The sequence below is a fragment of the Scyliorhinus canicula genome, chromosome 20, assembly GCF_902713615.1.
Source record: "Scyliorhinus canicula chromosome 20, sScyCan1.1, whole genome shotgun sequence".
Lineage (NCBI taxonomy): Eukaryota > Metazoa > Chordata > Chondrichthyes > Carcharhiniformes > Scyliorhinidae > Scyliorhinus > Scyliorhinus canicula.
Genome location: NC_052165.1, coordinates 23,007,272 through 23,023,498, shown reverse-complemented (window position 1 = coordinate 23,023,498; position 16,227 = coordinate 23,007,272). Strand labels below are relative to the sequence as shown.

Here is a 16,227-nt window from a genome sequence, read left to right as displayed (position 1 = left end):
CTTTCTTTTCAGAAAATCAAGGCACTGAGGAAACAATCCTTAAATTGCTACATTGCCAACAGTGAACACGAGACCTAAACTAACCAACTGGAAAGGTTTCTACAGTGACAGCCATGGCAATAGTGACACAACCAATTATTTTGCTTTGGGATATCACATCTTCCTCGTTACTTTACAATAAAGTGTCACATCTCTAAAACACTAGGGTGATATCTCAGTTTGATTTCTATTTTTGAATCTATCCTGGTATAAAATAAAATAGGTACTTATGTTAATATCTCTTGGTAGTTCACTTGTAACACTTGCAGTTTTTCATGCATAAGCCACTTAGTCTCTACTTATTGGATAAAAATTGTGCCTAACATGTCTCAATTAATATTCCGATAGTGCGATGGTTTAAAAAGAAAATGTTACTGTTAGTGCATTGGGTCCTCCATTAGTTTATGTCACCTGATGCTATAAAAGAGCAAGTTGATTTCACAGAACTACAGTACATAAAGAGGCCAGTCAGCCCTTCATATCCTGAGAAATAGGACTATGCGGCTCAGTTAATTCAAGTGACTAACAAAGGATGGCGTGTTCTCATTATCTTAACACTGCTATGAATCTGAGACAAATAGTTTAATGATTTGTAGACTGTATCCGGATTGTGTACATTACAGACCACAAAAACATACAGTAAATTAAAAAATAAATGTTTAATATGTTCATATGTTCACAAACATAAAATATTGAACAATAACAATAGGTTGTAACAAAATTGCACAAAAATATTTTATATTAACGACTTCACAAAAATAGCAGAAAATAATTCAAGATGGATATGATTAAATGCCAGATGATTTTTAAAATTTTATTTTATCCAGCAGTGTTTCCTGTATATGCGTGCTTGTACATGTCTATAACACTAAAGTGTAGACTTATTGCAGGGAACAGGGTTAATACAGAAAAAACATTGCTATTATCAATGATATACATGTTTTATATACAGTTTCCGTAATGACTGATTTCAGCATAACTAGATCCTGCCTCAGTAAATAGCCAAAGCACCCCATACCGCATATACACAATATTTATAATTAGCTCATCCACTTTACCACTTATTTACTTCATTGACAACTGGTTCCAGATACTTACATTTGTAAAATGAGTCAATTTAAGTCTTACCAGTGACACTTCTGAGACAAGCTATACTTAACGTCACTTCATATGCAGCATTTGTCCAGAGAAATCCTTATTATGGCTAAAATCCCTTTACCTTTTCGAAAGTCTAAAATCCTTGATACCAGTATAACACTGCAGTAAGTAACAGCAGCACCAATATTATATTAAATCCATTGCTGAAATCTTTAAAATAAATATATTTTCCGATGATGTTAACAAAATTGAACAATGTACATCTCTAAATATCAGAAATGTATATTTCCATTGATACATATTTTACAAGAGGTTATCATGCAGATCATGCTTATTGGAATAGAACTATATACACATAGTAACTCATCTAGTTAACAGGTACATATATACGTTGAGAAGTAAGACATGAATATGAATGTCCAGTATGGTTTCAGCTAAACCAGCTAGGCATTTCTTGTTGGATTGAAATGTTACCCAGATGATGGATATGTTACCTCTTTTCATGTTTGTGCCTTCCTGAAGCCATTAAGAATGAGCGCTTGTCTCTGCTTGCGTGTAACCAGTAAAGACAACATCTTTGCAGTTATCTGCATGTAAACAATTGGAAACACTCAGTTCTATACACTTCATTACTCATCTGCTCTACAGAACAGTCATAAATCCCAACATGCAGAACAGTTGGCAATGTTTTGGTCAGCAAATGGTGCAATACACACATATATCCAGAGCCATCCACGTTCCAGAAAGTACACATTGCTTGCAGACGATGAGACAGAATGTTCCATGCAAATGATTTAACCCAAGCCACATTGTGTGGACTCAGACAGAAGTCAAGACATCTTCGAAATGGATCAAAGTCACAGAAATGAAGGTCCAATGGAGTGATATCATTTGGAAGCACATGTTTGTATTCAGTATGTCCCTGAAAAACACTTGTCATTGAACATAGTGGCTAAGCAGATCTTCTAAATGCCCTTAATTTGCAATGCTAATGCAGTAAAATTAACATATAAGCAAGAAGTATTACTTTGCAAAGATTAAATGCAAAGGTCAGAAACTTCGGCTAATGCAATATCTTTATATTTACAGTTATATCATGCAGGTTTTAAATCTTACTCGTCGGTCTATACTTAAAGCTGCTTCTTAATTATATTATCCTGCGGCAGAAGTTAACTTGAATAAATTATTCTATGCTTGTTTACAATATAGATGGAATGGGAGATCGAGAACGTCTCAGGGGACAAGGTGAGCTGTAGGGTGAAGCTACTGGAGACAGTCTTAGAGCATTACCAGCCAAGCCAGCTATGTTGTTTAAGCTTCTGGACTTTTCATATCCTTATACGGAAAGAAAATGCACAGATATCAGTTTGCATCAGTTAACAGCCATGAAAACAACATTACAAAATGCAGTGCAATCAAAAATGGTTTCCTTTACGACAAGCTGGTTTGTTTGTAAACTGTCACATTAAGAGTGATTGTAGCTCCCTCTGTTCAAAAATGCATTAATGATTGTGCTAAAATAGTGCTTAATCCTAGTGTGCTACAGATAGAGCAGAAAGAAAATTACTAGCTGTCAAAAAGACACTAAATATTGGTAGTCATTTTTATAATATGATTAATCCTGACCACTGGATTAAATGTGATCAAGAGAAACAGAAAGACAATTATAAATTAAAAAGCTTGCGGAGTAACTTAATTCAATAGAAATTAACTACGACTAGTTTGCGTTTTTTAATATGCTGAGGTAAAGGCAAATAAGTAAAACAAAAATTGTATGGCGAAGGATATTCTGTGCTATTTTAAAAGAATCAATTCAAGAAGCAAAACACAGCATGTGGGTTAAATATTAATGGTGAACTACGAGGATATGTCTGGGCTAATTGAGGCATTCATGGCCTTATATGTGTGAGAACTGACTGTAGTTTGATTAAATTTAAAACATACACAAACGCACACTTAAAAATGTATACCAGGATGTTCATTAGCTAATGCAATACGAGAAAAATGGCTGCACAGAAAAATATGACATGGAAAATGCACATTTCCTACATTAGTTTATGCAATTAATGTCAAAATGTATTTTTAGATGCCTAAGTAGAGTTGCATACCTTTCCTGATCCCTCCATCAGTGTTACACGCATAATCGCCCGTGGTCAGCAAGAAACATGTTCCCTCTCTTCTGTTTTTGTCCCTGGTGCTAGATCGTCTGAAGGGTTGCCTCTCTTCAGGTGATAGTGGCTGGTCACTTCCTGCACTGTCTTCACCTGACAACACTGTTCACATCACCATTCTATTTATTGTTTCTGAATGCATACCACTAGTTCATAACAACAGTCTACAATCTGAATTCATAAATAGAGACATGCAAGTTCATGGATGATGTGGCCTTTTGAAATCTTAATTTCTTATCAATAAACAAAACCAATGAGGCATAGCAAAGCAGTGAAAATGCCAAGCGCGTTAGGTAAAAGATAAGGTACTCACTGGGGAGAAAGATTCCGTCAAGTATAGCGTCATTGAATGAACATGCATATTCATATACATCTCAATGTAATCACAAAGAGAGAGCTGATGCCATGCACGACTGTTGCAAATACTGATTATTATGTAGATCATTCCTTCTCAAATATGTGAATACATCATGAGCACAACAATAACAATATCCCTCAGTACAGGAGTCAGCAAGTTAATATGTACACAGATTTAAAGTGATTTGCAAAAGCAGCAAATACAATGTGAGAAAAAAACTTTTTCACAAAGCAAGGGGCTGGGGTCTGGAATGCACTGGAAGTGTGGTGGAGGCAGTTCATCCGAGGCATTTGAGAGGGCATTAGATGATTATTTGAATGGATACAATGTGCAGGTGTCAGGGACGAGGCAGCAGAATGGCACTAGGTAATAATGCTCATTTAGGAGGGCTGGTGCAGACACGATGGGCCAAATGGCCTCCTTCTGCCCTCAAACAATTTTGTGATTCTGTGAATATTTATTGATTGGAAGGTAGAGTCCTAAGAATATTTATTTATTTTAATTGTACTTAAATCTGGCATTCAGTTAAACAATTTAGGTTCCATTCTCTTTCCATTCAATGACAAATCTATTTACATTGGTGTCTTGTTTCTAGAGAATTTTTATAATAATAATAATAATAATCGCTTATTGTCACAAACAGGCTTCAATGAAGTTACTGTGAAAAACCCCTAGTCACCGCATTCCGGCGCCTGATTGGGGAGGCCGGTACGGGGATTAAACCCGCACTGCTGGCATTGTTCTGCATAACAAGCCAGCTGATTAGCCCACTGTGCTAAACCAGCCCCATGAAAGTACATTTTAAAATGGGATGTAAATATGACATATTGTGATCAAGTTAAAATTTAGCTGAAAATGTACAGTTAAACATAAAAAAAATTGTTGCTGAGACCGCCGTGTAAATTTAACAAGAAAATATATGTTTAAAACACAGTACACCAGCAGGGTGCCTCAGGAATCTGTGTGGCAGGTATATATCAGCCTTGCACTTGTTTTCTAGGTGGTATTTAACTTTCAGTTGCACTTTAAATGAAATTTGACCAAAACTCCTCTGTATAAGAAAAAATCGTGTTACATTCATTCAAAATTCTCAAGGATTCTTGATACCTTATACAGCATTTCATATAGAACTGGAGGGTCACCTCTTCTTGTGTGGGACCGCAATGGGTTGGCGGGACACAGATCATCAAGGGACCTCATGCAATGAAGTCTAGCCTTTAGCAGACGGAAAGTCAAACAGGTTCAAATATGCATGGGGTCATCCTCAGCAGATATCCCTCCATGTTCTTCATCCATGTGATCAATTATGTCCAACATGAAAATGTGTCTTAATTTCTTCACGTAAACTTTAGGGGAATTAAGGTTCATTTTGACAATTAATTAGAAGCCTAGATGTCATTCGACCCGATGTTCCTATCCATGCTATGCTAATTCAAATGGCCATTTTTATGTTAATTCATCTAAGATTACTTTTGTACCCTGGTTTTCAAGCACTGTGAGGAGACCCAGTCATGGTAATTTTGAAGTTGATGATATTCTAGATTTCAGAAGTGATCTTGGTATTAGTGAAGGAATAAGGTAGACAAAATGTTGGGTCATCTTTTACAGCAACAAGGGTTTATCAGTTTATCACGATTGTGCAGAGGGGAAGGGGTTACATGAATAATTTCAAATTATTTGTCTTGGCCCCTCTTGGTCCCTAACTGAAGGAAAACTTCTGTTGAGAAAATGGTGGAAGTGCAGGAGAGAATCCTATTTTTTGATAGGGCAATTTCCCTGTTGAGGACTCGCCTTCCTTCCTTGGAAATTCTGCTGTATGGTATGTTAGTTATCCTGACCAACTCCGGGAGTAAGAGCCGGACAAGAAATGTTCATGAGCCTGAACTCCTGTGCGGAGTGGGGGGCACGGTACTGGCTGATTTTGAGAATAGGCTGCCACGTTTTTGTAATCTCGATTTGAAGGCTGGGTATTTCAGGTTTGATGAAGCCCATTGTATCCAGGCTTCAAGGCCTCGGATCGGTTGGTGACCCCGAGTACAGGTTTCATGTTGTCCTTCCTGTCCTCAATGCTCGTCGTGAGGCGTTGGAGATGGCTGATCATGTAAAATCATTCCCCCCAATCATTCCATGGTGCCTGGGTTTTGGGGCAACAGCATGGCGGAGGTGAACGCATTTCGTTTGATGGAGCTTGTAAAGGATCCTGAGGGTTGCTCAATAATCCTGTTGTGGTTTTGGTCTTTCCAAGTGATATGGAGAGTGTTATCATCCAGCAGTTCATCAATAATCCTGGAAGTCATTTCCTTGTGATTATGCTGTTGATTTTATGTTATTAACTTTTCTCCTAAAAAGGGTGTGTGATATTCGAAAATGAGGGCAAGGGTCGCTTATTTTCCTGTTTTTGGCAAAAATCATATTGAGTTGTTAAAATGATATGTGGCTTGTGCATAATCTTGCCCTTTTCTATGTACTGTAATCATTGTATTGATGAAGTGGGTGTGTATTTTGGACCCCCCTTGCCTCATATTGAGAAAATGAGCAGAGCCATGTTGGGAGGATGGGTGGATGGGTGGTGGTGGGTGGTAATGCTCGATCAGTCCTCACCTGAGTTGAGGAAAGCCCCCAGTAGAGCTAATTGTATTGAGTTTTTATTTATTTTTTAAATTACTTTGAATCCTGGGAATCAATGCTCATCCCCTATGAACGCCGGGACAGAACATGTATCCTGGAGAGGACTAGGTTCCTTGTGATTCTTCCTTGTGGTTGGCGCTTACTGGAGCTGTTGGAGTAAGGGGTAATGAGTGATGGCGCGCGCCTGGGCGTGGTCGGTTAATCCTTACTTGTGTTGTGTTTTTATGCTATGCCTCTACTTTGTTGGAACGCTACTTCAGGTGAGGAGTAGGCTTGATTGGGGAGTTAGGCACTCTCCTCCGTGGTCTTATATAGTTTTTTATTCATTGTAGTGGGTCTTCCATGAGGAGGCAGTGCCTTTATCACTGTTCATGCAGCGCTGCTCTGTCCCCTAGTATCCTCCTTGAAATGACATATATTGTTGGTCTGTGTCCTTGGTTAATTAGGGTGTTCCTCCCCGAGGGGGTTTCTTTTCTTTACCTGGGTCAGCAGCGTGCTGTAATGGGTCCCGTTTCAGTCTGTTGAATTAGGGGAGGAAATCATCGCCCCCCCCCCCCCCCCCCCCACCACCAAGATGCCCAATTAATGGGTGGCTTGATGATTCTTCCTCTCTTCGATGTTGGGGGTCTCCTCGATTGAGGTCGGCGTACAGTTTCTGGTCTATGTCCCTTCTTGCTGGCACTTATTAGAGACATCAGAGGCTGAGTCTTGATATGTTTTGAGTATACTTGGTTTACTGATTCTGTAGTGTACGTGGGTGTGGGACTGGGCAGGGTCCTGCACTGGGGTTCATATCCTGTTTCCCCCCCCCCCCCCCCCCCCCCTTATGGTTGGGCCATTCCTTCATTGGAACAAGCAGCTTTTTCTCTTTGTGTCATCTGGTGGAGGGTGTGGCCTGAGGAACATGGACCTATGGCTTTGTCCTGGTCTTTTTTATCCTGAGACTCTCTGCTCCTGGTAGTTTTCCTTTCCCTTATTCTATCTTGGTTAGTTTGATGGGAAGCGCTGGCTGCATTGACTATAATCTGAGCCTCTTGTATAAATATTTGTTGGTCCTCTCTGTATAAATATTTGGAATAATGAGTGTTCTGTACTGTGCCTGAATTTGGGGTTTTGTTGGTTCTTGTGGGGTGTATAAAATTCTTTTATTTTTGTCGTGGTGGAGTTAAAGAATCTGTGACTGGCTCCTTCAAAGGTACAGACGAGTCTGCTATCTGAGGAGACGATGACACAATACGGTTATTGGTGCCTGTGGTGTTGCTGGAGATATGTTCTGGTGCACATCCAAATTCTTATCCTGAATTCTCCTGATCGTTGCAAGCAGTCGGAAGGGATGTGCCATTTTACCATGTTTTCATGGCCTTAGCCTTCTCTCCCTGGTTCTCTGATAGTGTTTGTATGGGCACAAAGTTGAATCTAATGAATGTGCTGGGCCAGCCAAATTGCTGTTATCCTGATCCCTTCTGTGTCTATGTATGTTGAGACATTTTTGTTGAGCTGAACCATTCCCTTGGTTTTGTTTTTTTTTTGTTAAAATGAAAAAAATTCAATAAAAATATATATTTTTTAAAAGAGGATTTCTGGCCAAAACAGGCAGGTGTAAAAAGGCATAAAACAAAAACAAAAAAATGCTGGAAATGTCCAGTAGGTCAGGCAGTATCTGTGGAAAGGAACAGTTAACATTTCAGGATGGAGACTTTCGCCTCAGTTCTGATGAAAGACCATCAGCTTGAAATGATAGCTGTTTCTCTCCGCAGGAGCTGTTCAGTATTTCCAGCAATTATGTTTTTACTTCAGATTTTCACCATCCGCAATATTTTGCTTACTTATCAGTGTAAGCTGGCACCCAGCTATGGCACATTCAAAATGGCATCGGCTGCATTGTTGGGGTTAACAAAGGAGCATGTTTGCCAGTCCCATTCTGAGGCTATCTACACCATTCACACCAAGCACAACAAGTTAGAATCAAACTGCAATGTGTATAGGTATCAAGGACATTAAGCCATTTCTTCATTTGCTGCACATGTCTCATAACGTTGCATAGAATTTCAATCCAGTGAATAATTTTGTAGCCTGCAGGAAGAGTCGCTGGGGAAAATATAAAGTGGCGAAGCTGCACCTCTTTAATGACAAAGAAATCTTTAACATTCGCCACAGGTAAAGCTACATATTCAACTGCAAGGCACAACAAGGACGATTGTCGAACTCTTCCTTAAATGGGTATGAGGTTGGCAGTGTGATTGGCCACAGCCCCCAGTGAAATACAGGCCTGAAACAGGAAAGGACTGGCACCTGCTGGTTTCCCAATAATAAGAACTAAAACTTTAGTTTTTGCCTATTTTTTTTCAAGTAACCTTCAGCTGTCCCACTCAGGACCCACTGAATGCCCGGCACAAATCGACAAAGGCCACACAGTGCACACGTACCATTTACACCTGAGAGGGAAAGCGGCCCCACACAACTGTCGTTGGACTCTGATTTGGAAAATTAAGCAGCTTCCCAATGCACAGATTGCATCAGACAGATTATGAGGATAAAGCCACCTGAAATAGCTGATGCTTCATCCAGTTTTGCCAGCCTTCTAGTTTTCAGGTGAGGAATAGGTGGATATCAGATGAAAGTGGCCTGTTCCGCACCCTAAATTAAAACGAAGCCTAGTTTTCTTCCTTTTTGATAAGGTGAGTATCAATGAACAGGGTAGTTACTAAAAAGTAACATTTAATCAAATACTGGTTTGATCCCATAAAATCTACGTTGTTCGTTCATAGAGACACTGGGTAAAATGCTTAGATCATAGAGATATTTCAATTAGGCTGCTTTAATTGGAGCTGAAAGGATTAAGTTAATTATTTTATTGTACAGACCAATGCATTGTGTCTTGCTCATGACTGAGGTTAAAAAGTTAGACAATATAACTTTTTAAATTAACAGCTGTACACTCATTTGTTAACTACATCGAGTGGACTGGTCCAATTCCAGAGCTTACCATCTATGCATTTTCCATTCTCTGCAAGTTTGTCTTACCTGTTCTGTTGTACTCCAGCTTATCTTTCCCGAAAGAACAAACATCACTTTGTGTGCTGTTGCAAGGTGTATTCAGATCTGTTTTGCAGTAAGTTGGAGACCCTGCTTGAGGAGCTTGAGAGATGTGTTTCTTTCTCTTTCTTGGAAGCTTCTGTTTTGCCATGGCCAGTGAATAGTACATTCCAAAATTATTAACAATGACGGGCACAGGCATTGCTATCGTAAGCACACCCGCAAGAGCACAGAGTGCTCCTACTAACATGCCTGACCAGGTCTGTGGGTACATGTCTCCGTATCCAAGTGTTGTCATAGTGACGACTGCCCACCAGAATCCAATGGGGATATTTTTGAACTTGGTGTGATGACTAGCTGTTGGATCATTTGGGTTCGCTCCTATTCTTTCAGCATAGTAAATCATTGTAGCGAATATCAACACACCCAGAGCCAAGAAAATGATTAACAGTAGAAATTCATTCGTGCTCGCACGGAGAGTGTGTCCCAGCACTCGTAATCCCACAAAATGACGGGTTAGCTTGAAGATTCGCAAAATCCTGACAAACCTTACCACCCTGAGGAAGCCCAACACATCTTTTGCAGCCTTTGATGAAAGTCCACGGAGTCCCACCTCCAAGTAAAAGGGTAAAATTGCAACAAAGTCAATGATATTTAGAAGATTTTTGATGAATTCAAGTTTGTCAGGGCAGAACATAATTCGAACAAAAAATTCAATAGTAAACCAGACTACACACACACCTTCGATGTATGTCAATGCTGGGTCTGTTTCAATCTCAAAGTGTTGGACTAATTGAGATGAGTTCCCATTTATTACATGTTCTGTTTTGTTAACAATCTTGTTAAATGCCTCATGAGTCTCGAGGCAAAAGGTGCTGATTGAGACGAGAATGAACAATAAGGAGGCAAAGGCAACAAACTGAAAAAGAAAGAACAAAAATGCAATTATTTACATTTTACATAACAGTGTCAAGTGTGCATTACTTCTGTTGAAAAAACTATGAGCAGCCAAAGGTATAAGGTAATTTTACATCTAAGCTCAGACGTATGCTTTACAATATTCACCCACTGACAAATAAGCCATTATTGCTGCATACCTACTCACCATATTTTACAAGTCAGATATTGGTGCATGTACTTTCTCATCACATTAAGAATGTAGTTCTGCAGGTGACTGATGCATTGTTGTATAACCACTCTACAATCACAGCCTCAATTTTACAATGCTCTATTGACAAACTACCTTGCTATTGCTCAATTTAATTATAATAACTTTTACATTACCATTTGCGTTCATGCAATCCAATATCTAAATGCGTTTTCTAATCTATCAACATTCAAATGAGATTTGCAACATAATCTAACAGCTTCCTTACGTCAGACTCACGTTCCTCGCCGAGGCCCCAAAATGAAGCACAGTCCCGTTTAATAGCAAGGTTGTTCTTGGCGCAGCAAGCTCCAGGAAACACCCCGCTCAACATGCCCTAAACGGAACTCTGTTCCATTCCCATTAAATCACACCCCTGGGCCGCGATTCTCCGCTCCCCATGCCGGGGGGGAGAATCGCGGGAGGGCAGGGCGAATCATGCCATGCCGCCCTGGCACCCCCCGCGATCCTCTCCCCCCCCCCCCCCCCCCCCCCAAAATGGTGTGTTGCGTTTTGCGAAACGCTGCTCGGAGAATCGGCGCTCGACGTTTTTCACGGCGACTGCCGATTCTCCAGCCCGGATGGGGCGACCGGCCTGACGACCCCGACCGGTTGATGCCGGCGGCAACCACACCTGGTCGCCGCCGGCGTGAACATCGCGCAACAGGTAAGTGTGGGGCCTGTGGGGGGCAGAGAGAGGATTGAACACCACGGGCGTGCTCATCAGATGTCTGGCCAGCGATCGGTGCCCACCGATTATCGGGCCGGCGTCTCTACGAGACGCACTCTTTTCCCTCCGCCGCCCCACAAGATCAAGCCACCATGTCTTGCGGGGTAGCGGAGGGGAAGACGGCAACCGGGCATGCGCGGGTTGGAGCCGGCCAACCTGCGCATGCGCGGCTGACGTCACTTAGGCGCCGCCAGCCGCGTCATTCTCGGCGCGCCGCTTTGACGCAAGCGTCAAGGCCCGGCGCCCGAGATTCGCGCAATGCCGCTCCTAGCCCTGGGGGGAGGGGGGGGAGGAGAATAGGGGGCGAAGAGCGGCCTCCGTCACCGGAGTGAAACACTCCGTTGTTTCACTCCGACGTCGGCTGTTTCTCGCCGTTTCGGAGAATCGCGTCCTTGGTTTCTCAAAATTTGCTTAACCCACTGATGCCTCTTGTTTTTATTGAGTTTTTTGCGGTATCTTTGCAAACAAGGATAAGTATGGACAAACAGTAGGAGACAGAGGAAAAAGAAAGAAAAAAATATTGACGCATCGGGTTTCTGAAACATGAGGAAAGTCACCCATTTTGAGATAGAGGGTGGTAATTACTGTGTAACCCATCATGTGTTTCGTGGTGGCGAAGGCAGCCCGCCATTGGCGGGCGATGGAATCTTCTGGTCCTGCCATTGTCCATGGGGTTTCCCATTGAATGTACCCCTCGCCACAATGAAGCCTGCAGCAGGGAGGGTGGGGGGGGGAGGGTATATTCTGCGGGACTGATGTAATTTTTCACTGGAGTGACACAAGATTGTAAAGTCCTGACAGGATGCCGGTGAGCAGCTACTTTAATTAGCACTCGTGAGCAAGTGACATTCATGCCACCAGCCAGTGGTAAGGCCGACCCACCATTAATCTGCCATTGGGAGAATTGCAACATGATTTTACACCGGCAGGTTTCTGACGTTTTGGGCAGGATTTTCCCGCCGCGTCCGCCCGGCGACCGGAGAATCCCGCCCGAGGTCAATGGACTTTACCATTGTCCATGCCTCGCCCGTGTCAATCTTGCGGCGGGGCAGAGGAATCCAGCCCTTTGGCTCCCGTGAGTCTTTCCCGCTTCCCTCCCCCCATTCCAAACCTGCCGGGGGAGAATTCCAGCAAATAATTATCTGATACAAAATTATCTTGATGCAATATTTGAATGCTGCAAAGTGACTGAATTGATAATGGATTAAACCAACAAAATAATCTGCAATTAATATTTGTACAAGAAGAATATTAATTATTTTACATTATTGAAGTATATTCAAAATAACTTCAAGGGAAATTCACTCAATCTGCTCTCATTAGATCAGTCAAACATGGAGCTGTCAATAAAAATATGAATAGGCAGCCAGTAATAATGGTAGGCTGTGAAATCAGTCTTGTGCCACCAATCTACAAAATCCTCATACTTATGTTAACATACAGAGTGAAATAGCAAGCTTTTGTTTTTATCAAACTGAAGATTTTTCAAATTTAAATGGCTTGACTGTTCCAATCGGCTTGTTAACTTTTCATGCAAATGCGGCAGTGTAGAAAATGCAGCGTAATAGGTGTCCTCAAAGTACAGGACTGTAGCTGAATGAGCACTGACTTCTAATCTAATCTCTTGACAGAAAGCATTTGGGCTCTATTAGTATGCAATCAACTCAACTGTCACCACTGTATGAAATGATATATGTGATTAACTGCTAGTTTAGAAGCTATCACACTCCTTTCTTTTATGAGCTTCAGTACCAGCCTTAATTAAAGGGCCAAGAAGATGAGACAGGTGGTGTGGCAATATGTATATTGTATAGTAAATGAAGGGTTAACAATTTGATGTGAATGTTTCCAACCACTAGATGGTGATCAAGAGCACACACATGAATCATGTGATACCTTCATTCTGGGAATAGGTGATTAGGTGGGATAGAGAGTAGTTGTGTTTTCAAACGTTCTGTAGATAGAATAATAGTCTTCGTGCATTTTGTAATATTTTTATCTTAGCAAGTTGGTTCAAATCTAGTTTAGTAGGAGTGTTAATAAAGAAGCTTTGTTTGAAACAGTTCAGTAATTGAAAAATTTGATAAGCACTGCCAGTTGGAGCAAAACAAAGCATTTGAACAATATGTGTTCAAGCAAAGAGTGCAAAAAGCAGGTGAAACGCTTGACTGCTTCCTCGCGGATCTGAGACTTAAAACGCAGACATGTAATTTTTCTAGTCTCCTAGACTCACTTCTGCGAGATCTGATAGTCTATGGAATAAAGAGCAATAAACTGTGGGAAAGATTATTGAGACAGTCTGATCTAAAGTTAGAAAGTGCAATAGTCTGTGTCGAGCAAGTGAACTTGCCAGAAGTCAGTTGTCTGAAATGTTGGTCGGTGAAAAAGGTGCGAATGCTGATGGCCGACACCATTAATGCTGTGGCGCACCAAAAAAAAAGAAATGTGCTCCAGACAGCAGACAGTTTGCGCATGACGACACAAGCATCCTGACGTGTAAACGATGCGGCAATGTGCCTCAGATCAAAAAATGCCCTGCATTTGGAAAAATTGAACCACTTTGCATCTCAGAGCCTAACGGAAACAAAGTCGCAACAAGTTGAGCAGCTTAGCACAGTGAACAAAGGAAGAGCTGCACAAGAAATAAGCAGTATAAAACACGTAAATAAAGAGATTGTACCTGATGCAGTGGAAGATGCATTCGATTTAGAAGATTCTTTCTTTGTCGAAACAGTAGAAAGTATAAAGAAAGCGCAACAGGAAACTTCCGATTCGGACATTTCAAAATAGATATTAGTCGTATACAATAATGATGATTGGATGATTCCATTAGTAATAAATGGAGCCATAATTAAAATGAAATTGGATACTGGAGGAAAAGCGAATCTCATTAATCAGACAGACTGAGCCAAATTAAAAACGACACCAGTAATTGATGCAATGACTGTCAGCTGCAGGACTACAATGGCAATGTGATTACCGCAATGGGTACTTGCTACCTAACTATAGAAATCAAAGAAAAGAAGGTTCTGAATTAAACTTGAAATAGTTGAGCTGAAGCGATCTTTACTACTGGGTGTGAAGGCTTGTGACATTCTGCAATCTGTGAAACACATTTACAGCTCAGACAGGATCTCAACAATTTGCAATGACCAGATTGAGGCCATTATCCAGAAATTTCCTCACATCTTTCGTGGTATGGGAACACTACCATTTGAATATAAAATCCAGCTAAGAGCAAATGCCAGACATGTCATTCATCCACTTCGGAAGGTTTCAGTTCCTTTGAGGGAAGGTGTAAAAGCAGAACTTGAGCGTATGCAGCAGTTGGGAATAATCACCAAAGTGGAAGAACCAACTGACTGGATCCGTTCTATGGTTTGTGTGAAGAAAGCCAACGGTGACCTGAGAATCTGTCTCGATTCCAAGGATCTAAATCAGAATATTAAGTGGGAACACTGCTTGATTCCAAAGAGTGAGGAAATTACTTGTGAAATGTTAGGTAGGTGCCAAGATCTTCACCAAGCTAGACGTATCCAGGGTTTTTTGGCAACTAAAGCTAGACGAAGCCAGTAAGAAACTCTGCACATTCAACACACCTACAGGGGGTACTGCTTCAATAGGATGCCTTTTGGGATCATTTCAGTTTCCAAAATGTTTCATCGAGCTATGGAGCAGATGGTCGAAGGTATCAGAGGCATACGAGTGTACTTGATGACATAATTATTTGGACATCAAATGAAGAGCAACATAATGCACGACTTCTGCAAGTCATGGAGCACATTGAAAAGTTTGGTCGAAAACTAAACAGACCCAAATGCCAATTTGGCATCTCCAGATTAATTTTCTTGGGTGATCAAATATCAGCTCAAGGAGTCCAGCCAGACTCTGAAAATATTGCAGCTATCACCAGAAGGTCACGTCCAAAAGACAAAAAAGGCTGTATTACGAATGCTGGGTGTTGCCAACTTTTTGGGCAAATTAATACCCAATTTGGCATCACGCCTCATGGCACTACGAAACCTTATCAGAAAAAAACGTAAATTTCACTTGGTCTGAGGAACACAATAGGGAGTGGTCGGGCCTGAAGACAGCACTCACCATGGCACCTGTTCTGTCCTTCTTCGATCAAAAGAGTAACACAAAGGTTTTGACAGATGCCAGCAAAGGTGGCATTGGCGCAGTGCTGTTACAACAGATAAGTGATGGGCTATGGCTACCAGTTGCATATGCCTCGAGAGCGATGACACCAACCGAGCAGCGCTATGCGCAGTTTGAAAAGGAGTGTTTTGGTCTACTGACGGGTATGGAAAAATTGCATAACTACGTGTATGGGTTACCCACATTCACTGTTGAAACTGATCACTGTCCTCTCGTCTCCATTATAAAGAAAAACTTGAATTACATGTCTTCGAGACTACAGAGAATGGTTATGAAACTTCAAAGGTACGATTTTGAGCTGGTCTACATGCCAGGAAGAGATAGTTGTAGCTGATGCACTATCGCGTGCAACTGATGATCCAGGGATGACGGACAACATTCAGATCATTGAAGCCCAACCAACCCTCGTTGAAGAAGGCCTACCCGTCTCTGACGAAAAGTTGAAGTTCATTGAAGAAGAAACTTTTAAAGATGAAACAATCCAACGTGTGCTGAAGTACATGGAGATGGTTGGCCCAAAGGAATTTGTTCCAAATACAGAAATATATGAGCAGAACTCAGAAATGTAAATAGGTTCCTGCTCAGGCAAAATCATATTGTTATTCCGACTTCTTTAAGAAAAATGATCCTCAACAAGGTGCGTGAAGACCATCTGGGGATAGAAAAATGTCAAAGAAGAGCTCGTGAGTCCGTGTTTTGGCCAGGAATCAACAATGACATTTGCAATCTCGTGGCACAGTACGTTACGTGTCCCATAAACAGAAGAAGACACTTACAATGCATGAAATCGTCACAACTCCATGGTCGAAAGTAGGCATTGATCTGTTTTCTTCCAAGGCAAGGAATATTTATTAGTCAC

The 16,227-nt window shown here is 41.3% G+C and overlaps 1 protein-coding gene across 3 annotated transcripts in view; it reads right to left on the bottom strand.

Annotated features, from left to right (window-relative positions):
• Positions 1-1,363: 1,363 nt before the first annotated feature.
• The window catches only part of LOC119954990 (potassium voltage-gated channel subfamily C member 2-like), a 171,772-nt gene continuing 156,908 nt past the window's right edge, over positions 1,364-16,227 (bottom strand). The window contains exons 2-4 of one of the 3 annotated variants that reach the window (XM_038780764.1): positions 9,319-10,249; positions 3,246-3,401; positions 1,364-2,472 (exon numbers count right to left, since the gene is read on the bottom strand). In XM_038780764.1, the coding sequence (XP_038636692.1) occupies positions 2,336-2,472; positions 3,246-3,401; positions 9,319-10,249 (1,224 nt within the window). In that variant the 3' untranslated portion in view covers positions 1,364-2,335. Of the gene's footprint in view, positions 2,473-3,245; positions 3,411-9,318; positions 10,250-16,227 lie in introns of all 3 variants that reach the window. The other 2 variants (XM_038780765.1, XM_038780763.1) reach the window with 2 other exon arrangements.